The sequence below is a fragment of the Coloeus monedula genome (assembly GCF_965178545.1).
Source record: "Coloeus monedula genome assembly, chromosome: Z".
NCBI lineage: Eukaryota > Metazoa > Chordata > Aves > Passeriformes > Corvidae > Coloeus > Coloeus monedula.
In genome coordinates, this window is record NC_138822.1 from 13,843,720 (window position 1) to 13,859,739 (window position 16,020).

Here is a 16,020-nt window from a genome sequence, read left to right on the forward strand (position 1 = left end):
TAGATTGGAAAAAAAATCAGTACACAAAAAAACCCTTGAATTTGAGAATTCTTTTAGGAGGAAGTAAGATTTTATTTTTGGAACAAAGAAAAGATATCAAAAATGACACAAGTTAAATGTACCTGGTATTTGATATCTGTACTGCTGTTGAATTAGAGGAGTTCAAAAAGGTTAAGATAACAGAGGTGATACTTCCCCTTTCCCCCCCACCCCCTTTTTTTTAAAAAAAATATACCTTAGGACTGTCAAATATCTTTCATTTTTGCATCACTACTTCACTCTCTAAGACAAGCTGAGGATTAAGTTCACAAAATATTTATCTTGTCTGTTTCCTTAATAGACCACAAAGGTTTGATGTTTTGAATTATAGAAGAAAATTAAAACATTTCTGGAAATAATTTTAGGAGACAAAAGGTTTCTTTCTTAATTCACAGACTTTTTTAAAAGTAGTCATCCCTCACCCCAAAAATATCACACTAAATAGATGTGAAGTTAAAACATGACAACTCGGTCTTCTCAGAAGTTTGGCAAAAGACAGTAAGAAGCAGCTGCAGATAAGGATCTAAACAAAGTATTTGCAAAGCTGGTTTGCTTGGGGTTTTTGGACCCTGAACACTCTAGTAAATGGAAGACAGAGACAATCTTACAATAACTTTGAACAATATGCTGGAAATTATTGCATACTGAAAGAATGAAGTAACAGAATATTTCTTCAACTATAAACATTTGAAAGCAAAGCATGGGTGGTGAGTGCTTCCTCTGCTTACAGTTATTGCTCTAACTTTGAAGTTTCAAACTAAGTGTATTCTTTACCAGTATAGAAAAACATTCAGGATGGACTGAAAAATGAGGTGGATGGACCAAAAACAAGAGCAGTACTTCCGAAGTCTTCACAGGAGTGTAAGAACTTACATCTTACCATAATTTTATTCTGTTTTCCAGTGATGTAAATATTACACAGGTGTTCACTTCCAGCTATTTAATTAATATATAATATACCACAGGTTTACACGTACACCAAGAATCTTATGACTGAGCTGGTTAATGCAAAGAGGGGAATCCACTGGACGGCCATATAAACAATTTGTTAATACAAAGGGAGACCAAACCCCTGAAGAGGGAGACAGAAGCTCCTGGAGCAATTGCTGTCTCATATCAACAAACTTGACTTTAATTAGAATCTAATGCTTCTAATTATAACCATATTCCTCTTCATGTAAGAGGCATGGTTAAATAAATTGCCCTAAATCATATTATTCAGAAATTAAGATTCTGGACGTCAATCACTAAACCACTGTCACCAAAAGTAAGCCCCAAAAGAATTATTGTTCTTATTCACCATTAAAACAATGAAATATAATCATCCAGTCAGATATTCTTGAAAAGCCACAGATTTCTGAAACTATTACAATTTGGCCAAGGGCATGTAAATACATAAACTAAAGTTAAAGTAAGAACTGTAAAATACATCAAAACATAAAGGCTACACAGGATGGTTCAAAAAGGAATTTGTATTTTAATGGCTACACTCCTTGCAGTATGGGGCTGTGTACCTCTTTTTGGGTTCTGGAATATTTTGGTAATGAACTGCAGGGTTACATAAATAAGTAATATGAAGCATTATCATAAAGCCTATCTTCCTTAAAACTATTTTGAATTACAGGCCTCTGTCCTTATCCCACCATGTTCACTTCCCAAGGACCACCTTACGTCTCAACTTTATTCTAGCATTATAAGAAGACATCAAAGTAACTCCAACTTTAAAGCAAACCAATAAAATCAGTCAGGCTTTGTAACTGCTCAAATAAATTAAGGAGTGATGAAATACTCACATTATGATGACCGCTGTTCTGCTTCAAGAGGCTAACTGGCTCAAAGATACAAATCACCTTGCCGTAAGAAGCTGCAACCTAAAGTGGTATTTATTTAAATGTATATAAACACACATAGAAGAAACAAGCTTTTGAACAAACAAGAACAAAATGCAAATGGTTGATTTTACTTTTAACCCTGCTTGTAAGATAAAATTGAAGCTCATATCCATATTTCCTTTTGATTACAGAAAAATGACATCTACCAAAAATCAAGAAGTTAGTGTTGTGAATAATAAAAATACAAACCTCTATTTATTCATTAATCATGATGAGCTACTGAGATTATAGCTGGACAAGTACCTTTTTTTAAAAAATCAGATTATTAGCAACATTCTTTCCAAATTGAATTAGGTAAACACTCAAAACAGTCTGCAGAGTTCACATTCTCAGACATGGAACCAATATATGCTCAGAGTACTTTTGGGCACTTTCCAAGCATAGAACAGGCTATCTTTCAGGAAGTTTTTTCAAAAGACTATGCAAGCAAAACACTCAATGCAGAAAACTGCATATAAAACTACTACTAAAGGCTAACATAAAACAGTTCAGAAAGAGTTGCGATATGGTCATTTGATCATTTAACTGATGTTTGAAAGTCTTATTACATTACAGGTTATCATCCACCTCAAACTTGCATTAAGACAAATTAACAGTATTTGGTCTCAAGGTATCCATACAAAAGCAAGCTTGCTAGGAAGAGCCAAAACAAGCCAAACGTATGTTGAAGACCTCAGGCAGACAGCCTGAGAGAACGGTCATAGAGCAAAGTTGCCAAAAAGCGTTCTGAATTACCAAAATGAAGGAGTTTACATAGTTTCACACAGAACGGACATCCTGCATTCTGAAGTGATGTTTGCTGCTAAAAGAACATCTACAGATACGATACGCTGTAATAATCAATTTTGTATTTCTGTAAAATTCTGACTTAGAAAGTATTCACAGTTTTCCTTTAACAATAATAAAGAAAGTTAGATTCACTCTATAAAATATATTTTGATTCCAGTATCCACCACAAAAGCTTGAAAAAAACCAAAGCTAAACCATCATACCTAAGATCTATACAAACACAGAGATTCTTACAGATCCTAAAATCCACAGATCCATGGCCTTAAGAGAAACCCTCTACATTAGAAGAACAGATAGTTAAATAAATTTCTATCCTTCTAACAACCTAAACATCAGCCTGACCCAAAAATGCCAAGAATAATTTTGTCACATTTGCAAGGAAAAAGTTTCTTCAGGCATTTTGTATCTCAGACTAGTATCTGCCCTCTCTAATTCTCTTTAACTAACTCACTGTTTTTTTTCTCGAATAATTCCATTCCACACCCAACAGCAAAAAATTTATATAAACTCATATTGATAAGATTTTTCTTTTCCTTTTTCTCCAAATGTGGACACTTTTTCCATATTTTATTGTTTAATGGGTTTTAAAGACAAACTAAGATTAGCATTCCAAAACGCTCAACTTGTAGTGTCTAGAGCAACTGCTACCCCTTGAAAATCTCCACAGGCTTCCGCAGTGATGCAGCCACTCAGCCCTCATCCTCACTGAGCTGCACACCACCAAAAAGAATAATGGTGGGATGGAGAGCACCCTCAGCAAGTTCCTTGATGATTCCAGGCCGTGTGGGGCAGGTGACACACTGGAGGGAAGGGATGCCCGCCAGAGGGACCTTGGCAGGCTAGAGAGGTGAGACCATGTGAACATCATCTACTTCAACAAGGCCGAGTGCAAGGTCCTGCACCTGGGTCAGTCAAAATCAATACTCTCAGTATGGACTAGAGAAACTAAGAGATTGAGAGCAACCCTATGGACATGGATTTGGGGGTACTGGTGGACAGGAAAACTGTACATGAGCTGGCAGCATGTGTCTGCAGCCCAGAAAGTCAACCATGTCCTGGACTGCTTCAAAAGAAGGGTGGCCAGTAGGGTGAGGGGAGTGATTTTCCCTATCCTAGTGAGACACTACCTGGAGTACCACACCCAGGGTCCTCAGCACCAGGAAGACATGGACATGCTGGGTCCAAAGAAGGGACACAAAAATGGTCTGAGAGCTGGAGTACTTTTCCAATAAAGACACACTGAGAGTGTTGGAAATGTACAACATTTCAACAAACCAAAGAGGAATCTGTGTGTTAACACCAGTGAAGAAGCTCTATGAAGAAATTCCATCCTTTTAAGAAAGACCTGAAAATACATTGATCAGTCTGGTCAATAGGCAAATTCCTAGCCATCCACTAGCCAGCCATTAGTACTTCAGCACTCTAGAAACACATTCAGTTTCCTGAGAGCAAACAATACCAACATGCCGAGTCAAAATGACCTCATAGGTCTACTTAAGAAATGAAAAAATTCTGAAGCTTAGGCAGCCTTACAGTATGATATATTCACGTGTTAATTTATAATTCAATGACAGTTTGTCATTTAAATGCATACAGGATTGGTATCATGTAATCAAGATGACCTTGCAAATTCGGAGAAATAACGCTCAGTGAACTCAAAAAACAACTTCTAGTTAACAGCAGCCAGTGGAGAAACCCAGGCAGACTTCATGGCTATGAGAGGCCAGAGACACAGAGAACATTTCCTCATTTTCATTTGTGTTCCTTTACTACCACTGCAAGAGTTTATCACTCAAATGCTAATAAGCAGGAACAGGGTGTGGCCAGGGTTTCATCAGCACAGAGTTCACATGTAAACACAAACTGGATTCCATCAGAGGTCTTGTCTCAAGATGGACACCAGAATCTAACCAAAGGTCTCAGCAGCTTATAAGGCTTGTGGTAATGAGCAGAAAGCTGACATTATCTACTCACAAGGACAGGCTTAAAGAAACAAAAGAGGTAGAAAACCCATCTTACATGAGCAAATATTTATCCAGACAGAGTTCCTACTGAACTGGTCAGTAGTTTAATCCCTGTGACATCCCAATAGGGTGTTACATAACTGTGACATCCCAAAGGACAGTTACCTGGTTATTTCTTTTTCACTCTAACAGGAAAAGTTTTTAAAAATGCTCTGTTAAAAAGACTTAAAACCCAATCTTGTCTAAAATACAACATTTCTGATGCAGACTTACCTACAAAAAACAAAAGCTAAGAATTCAAGACAGCAAACCCCATCCAAGAGAGGCTTTATGAATTGCTTGAAACAGATGTCATTCTTCTGGATGATCTGAAAGTACTTTTTGTGGAGGCACTCATCTCCTGCCAGCCACTAACATGTCAAAGCATGCCAATGACATGTCTAGCAGTGCAAAGCCATAGTGAATAAATTACTTTTGCTTCCAACTTAGTCATCCTATAGTCAAATTCTTGCCATGTCCTCTATGTAGCCCTGAATCCACAGCCTTCGTGCAGTCCTACCTATCTTCTACAACTATCAATCATATCTATGGTTACTATTTCACATTTACTGTGCTGCTTACAAGAAGTAAAGACAGAAAGCAATCAGTCATTTTACTATTCATTGTAGTATATTTGCTCTAACTTGCAAGTATCCACATTCCTGAGAAGGTGCTTAACATGACATTGCTGGAACATTATTAGAAACACTGCACCACATACCTTCCCCTGTTGCATTGAACAGTCCACACATCCCACTTGAATGTTTCCATGTTTTGCTCCAGGGATTATCTGTAATCTTTCAAAGTCAGTCCCAAGTACCACAATATCACATCCTGATGCATATGCCTAAAGTATATAAGAAAAAAAAAATACATAAAAACACCCCAAAGAAAACAAAAAAAACCCAAAATAGCGTAAAGCTTTATCTACTCACAGTGTATCAGTGAACTATGAAACAGTATAGTCCATGCATCCTACCCATGTAAAAAATTATATAGTCAGTAGAACAGAGGTATTTGCAGAGATCATACAGATGTCTGCAATTTAAAACCGAGCAACAGAAGTGGCAAATTACTCCTTCTCCATGCTTAAAAGTGCATCACAACACTTGCATAACAAGCAAATAGTGGCTCATGATAGAAAAGGCAAACAAAAGATGGAAATACAAAAACATCTAAAAGAAAAGCATAAAACCCAAAGTTCTTGCAATCTAGGAAAAAGTAATATATTTCTTAGACTGGAGACAGACTTTAGAAGTTATTTTACTGAAACATTCAGTAAGGACTTTGTATGGGAAAAAATCAAAAGGGTAACAAAATGAAGCTTAATTATACAAAAGCAAACCTGTCCTCTCAGACTTGTTGAGCCTCCTGTTATCTGTATTAATTCTATTCTCTCTTAAGTTTATATTTCACTGAGCATGCTGATATATCTAACACATTCAGAGCCAGTTCATTGAGTCCTGCAATGTTCGAGCCAAAATTTCTTCCTATATTCTATTAAGTCTTATAAGATACTGAGTACAGATAAAAATAGAAGATTAAATGCTGGAGAAACTTGTAGAAACAACAGTGAGCAGCATCATCCAATTATCCTAAGAAAGCAGCATTCAAGGATGAAAGTCCTGGAAGAAGGAATGCACGCCCATTAAAACGTTAGTCAGAAAGACAGCAACAAAATTAAGAGCACAAACAACAGTGTTCTGTTAGAGAGCAAGAGAGTGATAAAAGGATCAAAAATACCGTTTTAATTGACTAAAAGTTTCAAGAGCAGAACAGTCTCACAGAAACTGAAGATGGAAGATTTCCATACACTGACAAAAATGATCATACCTTACAACCAACTCCTCTACTAATTTCTGATATATTAAATAAAAACTGTGGACTTGAAAACAAAAGCAGAATAACTGAAGGCTAGATATATAAATTGGAAGTCTGATGATCGTCTTTTCAGGTGTTTTACATGAAATAATATTTTACCAAGGCTGGCATAGACTAATGTACCATTACACACATTTAAAATAAATAAAACTAAAAATATGGAGATTTTCAAAGACATTTTTCCCCACAAAGGATTAAGTGATGCTTCAAAAAAGAGTCTTAGCCAGAAGACTGTGACCACCATTACCAGCCAATATTCAGTTACCACACTGCAACCAGCAGAACACTAGGCACCACCTCATAATTGAAAATGCTGTCTGTAATTCTGCAGACTAAACAGAACCATATATTTATTTATGATCACTTACTACGGGTAAGTTTTTGAGCCCCTTCCTGTCCAGTTCCCCCTTCAGCTTCAAGACATTCAAGCAGTGTAATTCCTCTTGTCAAAAGAGCAGCATTTATTACTAACTGACATACTGAACGGCAGGTTCCAAAGCAATCTAACTGAAAACTCATTCCAAAAGAGGAGATTGAGTACTAATTTTTGATCAAATGTTAAAGTAATTATTTTGATACTGTGAAGGCATGAACTTTAGACCTGTTCATCACAGAACATTTTTCTTCAGTTAAAAATGATCTCACCTGGTGACTCACTGGTGAAGTCCACAGTTCTCCAGAAAAAGCTTTTTCAAAAGTATCCTATGCACAATTTTTCCCAAAGCCATTTTGTAGAATTTAGAGTTCTGTACAGAGGCAGTTTTAAGGAAAACAAATACAAACAAAAAGAAGTGCTTCCATGTAAAGATATAACATAGAAACATAGACATAGCTTTATTAAAAATGTATTTAAGATTTAAGTGTCAAAGGCTGTATGAAGCCCACCTGCTGTGTATGCCCCCCTAGGCCTCATGAGCACTTCAAAGACTTACTACTCATATCTACTTCTTCTGCTCCTATTTCTAGTTTTACAGGAAAGCCTGAAATCACCTCATGCCACCACCACAATCATAGGATAGAACGCAAAGAATGCCTTGGATTGGAAGGGACCTTAAAAGTTCCAACTCCTTTGCAATGGGCAGCAACATCTTTCACTAGACCAGGTTGCTCAGAGCCCCATCCAACCCAGCCTTGAACACTTCCAGGGATGAGGCATCCACAGCTTCTCTGGACAACTATTCCAGTGCCTCATTACCTCACAGCAAAGAATTTCTTTCTAACATCTAATCTAAATCTATTCTCAGTCTGAAGCCATTCCCCCTTGTCCTGTCACTACACGTTCTTGGTCTCTCTCCATCTTTCTTGTAGAGTCCCTCCAGTTTTTGGAAGACCACAATGAGGTAGTCCTTAAGCCCTCTCTTTCCCAGACTGAACTTCTTCTCTCAGTCTTTTCTCATGGAGAGGTGCTCCATCCCTCCAATTATATTCATGGCCCTCCTCTGGACTTGCTCCAAAAGGTCCATGTCCATCCTGTGCTGGGGACCCCAGACCTGAATGCAGAGTTCCAGATGGGGTCTCACCAGAACGGAGCAGAGCAGAGGGGCAGAATCCCCTTCCTTCCCCTGCTGCCCACGCTGCTTTGGATGCAGCCCAGGACATGGTTGGCTTTCTGGGCTGTGAGTGCACATGGCTGGGTCATGTCCAGCCTTGCACCCACCAGCATCCCCAAATCCTTCACCTCGCTGCTTTTATTCTGTTCAACCCCCAGCCTGTGTTGATACTGTGAGCTGCCCTGACCCAGGTGTAGCACCTTGCACCTGGACTTGTTAAACTTCATATAAAGCTCTATACTTCCATCATAGTGAGCAGGGACCAACACATGCAGTAACACATACTATTAGTAGAAATTACGAAATTCATAAAATAACCATTTTAATGAGATCAATAACTCCATCAGTTTTAAGTCCTCAGTACAACTTGCATTTTGCACTAAAAGAACTCTGTTAGTAACTATCAAATATTATACATTGGAGACTTGAGGAACTGGCATATTCATCAGTGCACCAGGAGAAAAGATTTTAAATAGAATCACAGAACGTACCGAACTGGAAGGGACCCACAAAGACCATCGGAGTCCAACACCTGGCCCTACACAGGAAGCTCCAAGAATCACACCACATGCCCAAGAGCAGTGTCAAAACATTTCTTGAACTCTGTCAGGCTGGTGCTGTGACCACTTCCCTGGGGAGCCTGTTCCAGTGCCCAACCACCCTCTGAGACAGCAACCTTTTCCTAACATCCAGCCTATACCTGCCCTTCAGGACATTCCATAGAGTCCTGTCACTGATCACCAGAAAGAAGGGGTCAGTCCTGCCCCTCCATTTTCCCTCATGAAGAAGATGTAGGTTGCCATGAGGTCTCCCCTCAGTCTCCTCTTAGCCAGGCTATCACTGCTGATGTAGCTTTGCTTCCAGACCTTTCACTGTCTCCTTTGGATGCTTTCTCATAGCTTTATGCCATTTTTATATTGTGCTGCTCAAAACCCAGAACCCAGGCTAGCTCCTGCTAACCTGGGATGTGATGGACAAGAAATATTAAAGAAGGATTCAAGCATCCTAGACTTGCTGTTTCCTGAAGGTGTCCCCTTTATGAATATGAAATAAGAACTATACCTCCTCCTCTCTTCTGCTATGTTTAAACATGGCTATTATTTTATATTCAATAATAGCTTCATATGCCATGTGTTTAAAAAAACATCAAATTGTCAAACTGGGGATGACAAAAACTTGTGATAAAAACCTGGGGAGTATCTTCTCATCCTAGCAGTTCAACCAATTAATTGTAAGTGCACTTGTAAGAAGGTAAGGGTAAGATGACTGCCCTTTCAAAATTTTGTTTTTAGAAGAAAAATACAATAATTCCACCCTTATGTTCTAGTATTTCTCCACACTACTTGAAAAAAATGATATTTGGGGAGAAAAAAGAATCACTTCAGACATTGGTCTGTTCAGATAGATTAGATCATACTTGGTCACATTGGCTTCCCAATGCCCAACAAGCTGCAGAACCACTGACTGCCTCCAAAGCCTGTAGAGCTGATCTGTTCCCAAAGAGATGGAAAGAGAAAAAAAGACCTTTTCAAAGAGCTTCCAAATACAACTACAGCCAAGCAGAAGGATGATGACTTGGAGGTTACTTCTGATGTTTAGTTAATGTTGGCCTGCAGGAGAACCACAATTTCAAAGACAAAAGGCAAGGGATGCAGAGGGTAGGGAAGTTACATATTACAATGGAAGAAGTCTCTAAATAAGAAGGTGACTAAGTTTTCTGGCAAATAATACCACAACTGGCACCCTTTTCTACTGTTGCCTACTGTTCCCATTATTCCTTACACTGACCAGACACTTTAGGAGGGAAGCTTGTGTATCCCCCTCCTCCTAAGGTGTCCTTCCTTTGGTTCTTTGTTGTCCCCCCTGCAACTCATCCATTAGACTCTATCCGTGCCGAGATATCAAATCCTTTTACACACTCACCGGAGCCCAGACCCCAGCTCTAAATGAGGTTCCTGAGCACCAGTATCTTACCAAGACATTTCTCTAAACAAAGTGCATAAAATTAACTGCTGGACTAATTTTACACTTAGATTTTTTTATTCACTGCAGAGGTATTTTAGTGCAGTATAATAGAAGACTGTACTCAGGAGTAAGAAATATCTTCCATACCCTAACAGTGTCTCAGATACAACAAATATTAATTCTGCCAACCAGTCACTTTACCTAACTTTTACTGTGAGACTTGTCCACGATAGTTCACATGCCACTCATCTTCATTTTAACAGCAGCTAACAAGAGTGCATTTTTATAAGCTACGGTAACTAAGAAAAAAGGTAATTCCAGTCTTCTCTTAAGCAGAGGGCAAGAAGTGATTCCAGCACAAGAATTTATTGTATGTATATATATAGAGAGACACATATGTATTATCACATACATATATATACACACACACACACACACTTACCTATACTACCTGGCCCTTGGCAGGGAGGGGAAGGGAGGGAAAAGGGAGCACAAAATGCTGCCATACAGTTGAATGAAGAAAGAATTCCTAAATATGTATTAATGTATTAAATATGTATTAATTTTAAAAAATAGTAATAATATTAAAACCCTAAGATGAGTTTTTGAAGCAAGCAGAGCCTCTAGGTCTGATGCTAGCAGGCCATAAAAGCCTTTCACCTTAAGAATGCCCTAGAACATTTACAAGAAAGTTGTCTTTGCACAATAAGACAAGCAGATAACGTGATATTATCATGTACTTGGAATGTTTATTAAACAATGCTTTGTTCTTCTGTTACAGAAATAAACAAGATAGAACTAGTTCAAGCTGCAGGACCATGGATCTCACTTGCTGACACAGCAAACAAGCCTGAAATTAGGGAGTAAAAGATGTTCCAGGCCTGTGAAAATAAATGTGATTTTGCATTGCAGAAGCGGGTTTTCACCAAAAAACATTTCAATCCATTCTCTCAATCCAATGTCGGCTCTTATTTCTAAATTAACATTTCTTTGAAGAAGAATAACAGATATTTTGACTATAGCAGTGCTTTAAAAGCATGGAGTTTTAACAGAAAATAATAAAGACAATTATATGAACTCTTCTGACTTCTTTCTAACATGAAAGCCTGATATACACAACTCACAATTTGAGACTGGTACTGGGAAATTACTATTAACAGAAGGAAAGCAAATGATCAGGGGTCTCGACCTCTCACGTAGCACAGCACCTCTAATACAATTATTTCCCTTACGCTCAACCTTCTTGACATATTTCTTCTGTGTACTGACATACAAAGGTTTTGCTGTAGTTTCTGCTACAGCTACGTAAGGGCTGACACATTACCTTGGACAACTTGTACAAACTTCATTTAACCTATGTCTCTTACAAGAATGGCACAAGTACACCTAACATTAATTTGCAGCTATTATCCGTGGTTAAATGCAGCAGAACGTGTGTGCACACATGCATATTTATAAAGATTCTATATATATATATATAAATTTTTTTTTTTTTCTATTTTAGTATGGTCTCCCTCCATCCCCACTTTTGCATCAGAACTTACACTAGTCTAAGTATTCCACTTAAATATCTTCTTTTAAATAATTAAATTCTTCTATTAGGATGCTAAATTGAATTTTAAGAAGTAATCTTTCATCATGTTTGGAAAAGAAACCCCAACTTTCAAATTTATCAAAAGTACTTGAACTATTATACTACAACTGTATTACAGTATATATAAATACCAAATTGATTGGCCATGCACTTAGAATCATATTTCACTGAAACTGCACTTTTCACTGATGTGTAAAGAAATGTTACCAATTTTTTAAGATTAATTCAGTTAAGAAACAATTAATTTCTTATGTCCAGAGTAGCTTAACTGAAATATCATTAAAAAAAAAAAAAAAAAAAAAAAGGAAGTCTTAAAAAGGTTCCCTTACTAAATTCCTTACTAAATTCCTTCCCTTCATTTAATCCCAACCAAGAAGCAGGTGAGGTGTAACCAGTGCAATTTCTTGACTGACTCTTATGAACACTCAGTTAATTTTCTGGACTACAGATAACCAGGGAGTTCCAAATACAAATATTAAGTATTTTCTAGACAGATAAGTAAGAATACCATTGAGTCACAGAAATTATTTTATTTATCAAAAAACTTTGCAGAATGGGAAGCCTTTTTCTATTGCAACCCAATACCTTTAGAAAATTCAGTGCGGTCTTGACCAAGCTATCAAACCCTACCCCAGCCCAAATTTTACAAGCGCCTTTTAACTTCATATTTCAAGTTCCCAGTTCTATTAATTATACAAAGCAGTCTCAAGTCCAGAATTAGTTTAATCACACATAGAGATGAAATCTGTCAGAGAAATATTTTTATTCCTTTGAAATAATCCATGTAATTAATCCTTCTCTAACATATTTTTACCTCTACAAACAACTGCTCTTCTGTGACTTTCATTATGAGTCTTGAGACTTGTACTTCTAAAGTTGCTACTGCTCACTGAGATTTCCTGCCCCCCTGCCATCTTCTGCTACTTTGGTGGGGAGAAGTAATAAAAAAACTTTACCAAATCAGAACCGAATATGCAAACAAATTGTATCAGTGCTGGTTACCCACTTAATAACTTAAATACAACTTCAGTAATAACTAGTTCAGAGGACTCCTGTGTGATGAACTCCATGAGCTTTTTAAACTTTTAGTCAAATATTTCAGATCTGAAACAAATAAAAGAAAGCAAAAGATGTCTTCCACTGTGGATAAGTACATGGAAAATAAAACAGTTCAGTATCAGGAGAGGGACATAAAGAATAAACAGGTAAATTCTGAGGGCCAGGTTCTCATTGATTCAGTGTGCCATACGCTACTACCACCTGCCCTCAGCAGAGAAACAACAGGTACGCATCTTATGGTATCTTGATGCTTATGAGCCTTTTTATACCTATAAATAAGAGATGGACTAAAAACTTTTTATCAGTGTTCTCTCCAAGGATGCTCGTGCTCCACTTTACACTTCACATTCTAAAACAAAGTCAGAGCAACAAACCTGCTCCCATTAGAACAGATCTCTGAAATACCTCCTTAAAACATAACTGCACATATTCAAAAAGGTGGATACAATTTGGTGCATACAAGCAGTATTACAGTAATTTTGCTTCAAATTTTTCAGAGTTTAAGAGAAGAATCTTGATATTTTTAACTCAAAACTGTAGTATTTTAAAACGCTGCACTTTAAATATTCAGTGCTGCCTATCAGAAAATATCCTGAAGCATACTGTAGCTAAAAAAAAAAAAAATTATAGACCAAGTCCTCCTGTTGGACAAAGACAACTTGCCCCTCTTGTATAGTCCATAACCCTGAAATATCAACTCCTTTGAGTTCTCAGCCACAAAAACTGGAAGCATGGAAGTTCGACATTTTTGGGTTTTTTTTCCATTTCTAAAATACAATTCAATAGTATTTACACTTGTTAATGCTTATATTGTAATTTCAGACAGGGAAAAACTATGGTCAATTTTTTTTTCTTGGGTTTTCTAAAGGTTAAGTCCATCGTTGCTTTCCAAAAAAAGCAGAAATTAGCTTCAGTACCTTTCACTTAATCCTTCTGAACAATCTCACTAACTTCACACAGCCTTATAGAATCAGTAAAAACAACAAAAACAGCCCTGAAGCAGTCAAGGATATTTCTGTTAGCCATTTTAAACCTGAGGAAAAGAAATCCATTAATAACCTTCCAGGGAAATGGATAATGAAAGGAAGATGAATGCAACTATAGGAAACATTGTTATTACATTTATATCACAGAAACATTGTTACACTATACTTATATGAAAATAGCTCCTCCAAAAGAGGGACCACAGTAACGAAAATCCTCAACTACACTTCCCAATCATTCCTTTCTCCTCAAGAAGAGAGTCCTACTCTTCTTATCCACTGGAGACCTCTAAAACTTTACGTAAGTTCAGCTGTAACAAGTAGAACGCGATTCTAGTGACATGAATGACTTGAAATAATTCCCTCAAAAAAGAATGTCATCAAAATGACAAACTTATGAGAACATATTTTTAAAGCTTACTAGCATTCCACTGTAAAGCAAACCTCCTTGTCTCTTACCAAACAGCTTCCCACCACAGGTGAGTCTTTGACATTTCTGGATATGTAAAATTAGAGGGTTTGGCACAATTTGGTATCTGAATTCCCAATTGCTGTAGTTTAAGAAGTCTTCCAATATGAACTTATTTATAGGAAGCAAGGACATCTCCGGACAACGCTGCAGACAGACTCCGCAGAGCCAGCCTAACCCTGGGCGAAGCAGCTCTTTGCTCCACTGCCCCACAGCCAAGCTGCAAGTAGCCAGACGAACTTAACTGCGTACGCCAGATGGGATAGCAAACAACAAGTTCTCATTCCTGCATTTCCATCTACCATTTCCCTATCAAACTGGAAAGCACACCATGCTGAAGCTGGGGGCAGCCATAAAAGGTAAGGTTAAAAATACCCCAGCGTGCTGCCCTGAGAAACTTTGCTGCGTCTGATTTCATTCCTCTTCAGCCCCACGCAGAGGGAGGGTAGGAAGAAGAGCACAACAGAAGTCTGTTTACAAAACAAAAGCAAAAGGAAGGAAAACGCACGCTAATAAAGACTTTGGCCTTTACAACTCACTCAAGTGTTTTCTCTCCACTCTAAGAACAAACATCGACAGGGAGTTCAAACACGCTTTGAAAACCTCAACAACACTAGGGCTGGGTATTCCAAGGTCTTCCTCAGCAATGCCTAGGAGAAGATTTCAGCCACCTTCCCGACTGCAGGGCAGGGCTGAAACTCCCTTCCCGAGCGAGCCGCACGTCCCGGCTGCCGTTTATGTAATCTTTTATCACCGCCACCATGCCCCGCGTTCCCGGACCCGGCACGTGCCCGCCGACCCCGCGCCCTGCCCGGGCCGCCTCCGGCACCGGGGCCGCCGCTCCGGACAAGTTCCGCGCGTCCCCGCCCCCGCCGGGCCGGGGACCCCCGGGGCCCTCGAGCGGTGCCGCCGCCGCGGGACGGCGCTACCGGGGCGAGCCCCGCGCCCGGGGCCGCCCGCGGCCGCCGCGCCTGACGCAGCCGCTTTCGGCGCCGGGCCCTGCGGAGGCGCCGCGGCCGGGGACGCTCACCGTGAAGGGCTGGTCGTGCAGGCTGCCCACGGAGAAGCAGCTGTCCCCGGGGTTCACAGCCCCCGTCAGCACCTGGTGCAGGTTCATGGCGGAAGGCGCGGCCCCTCGGCCACCGCCGCTCGTCCCCCCGCGCCCGGCGGCGGCGGAGGCGGCGCTTCCCGGGGGCGGGGCGGGCGCCGCGCATGCCCGGCCTGGCCGCCGTCCCTGGGGCTGGCTGAGGGCTTCGTCTGCGCCGTGGCGAACTCGACTTTCCTGTTAAAATAACCTGACTTTCCTGTCAAAACAGCCCTGGAAAACGCTGCCGCCGTGCCGGAGCCAGGCGGCGGGTGACGGAGCGGACTCGAAACCTGCCGAGCTGCTGCGCCTCCCGCCTGCTGGGGCCGACAGCGGTGACCCCAAGCGCATCCCCTCCCAGCCCTTTCACAAGGGCAGGGGCTCAGCCGTAGCCCTCCCATCAGGCAATGACAAGAGGAAGCACGTGGTCAAGGGAGACGTGGGTCCCTGAGGCTTGGGAAACAAAACGTTTTTGCTTGGACATCAGATTGCCTGTAGGCAGCAGGGCTTTTCACCGTCCTCATAAAATGAGAGGAAATGGAGCCGTGAAGGATAGGCACTGCAGCTCGTGAGCGGGGTTAGTGCGGGCCGGTCTGGCCCGACGAGACCAGGCAAGGTCAAGCCAGGCCCGAGCTCAGCAGGCAGTGTACGCTCCGGCTCTGCGGACCCGTCCTACCGGCGCACCTCATCGTTTCAGCAGCTCTTCACCACC

At 40.0% G+C, this 16,020-nt stretch overlaps 1 protein-coding gene across 8 annotated transcripts in view; it reads right to left on the bottom strand.

Moving 5' to 3' along the window:
• Positions 1 to 15,377, bottom strand: part of DMXL1 (Dmx like 1) — a 77,551-nt gene extending 62,174 nt beyond the window's left edge. For all 8 annotated transcript variants that reach the window (XM_082301854.1, XM_082301853.1, XM_082301852.1 and 5 more), the window contains exons 1-3: positions 15,255 to 15,377; positions 5,445 to 5,570; positions 1,833 to 1,910 (exon numbers count right to left, since the gene is read on the bottom strand). In XM_082301854.1, coding sequence (XP_082157980.1) covers positions 1,833 to 1,910; positions 5,445 to 5,570; positions 15,255 to 15,341 — 291 coding nt within the window. In that variant the 5' untranslated portion in view covers positions 15,342 to 15,377. The remainder of the gene's footprint in view (positions 1 to 1,832; positions 1,911 to 5,444; positions 5,571 to 15,254) is intronic.
• Between the last annotated feature and the right edge of the window lie 643 nt (positions 15,378 to 16,020).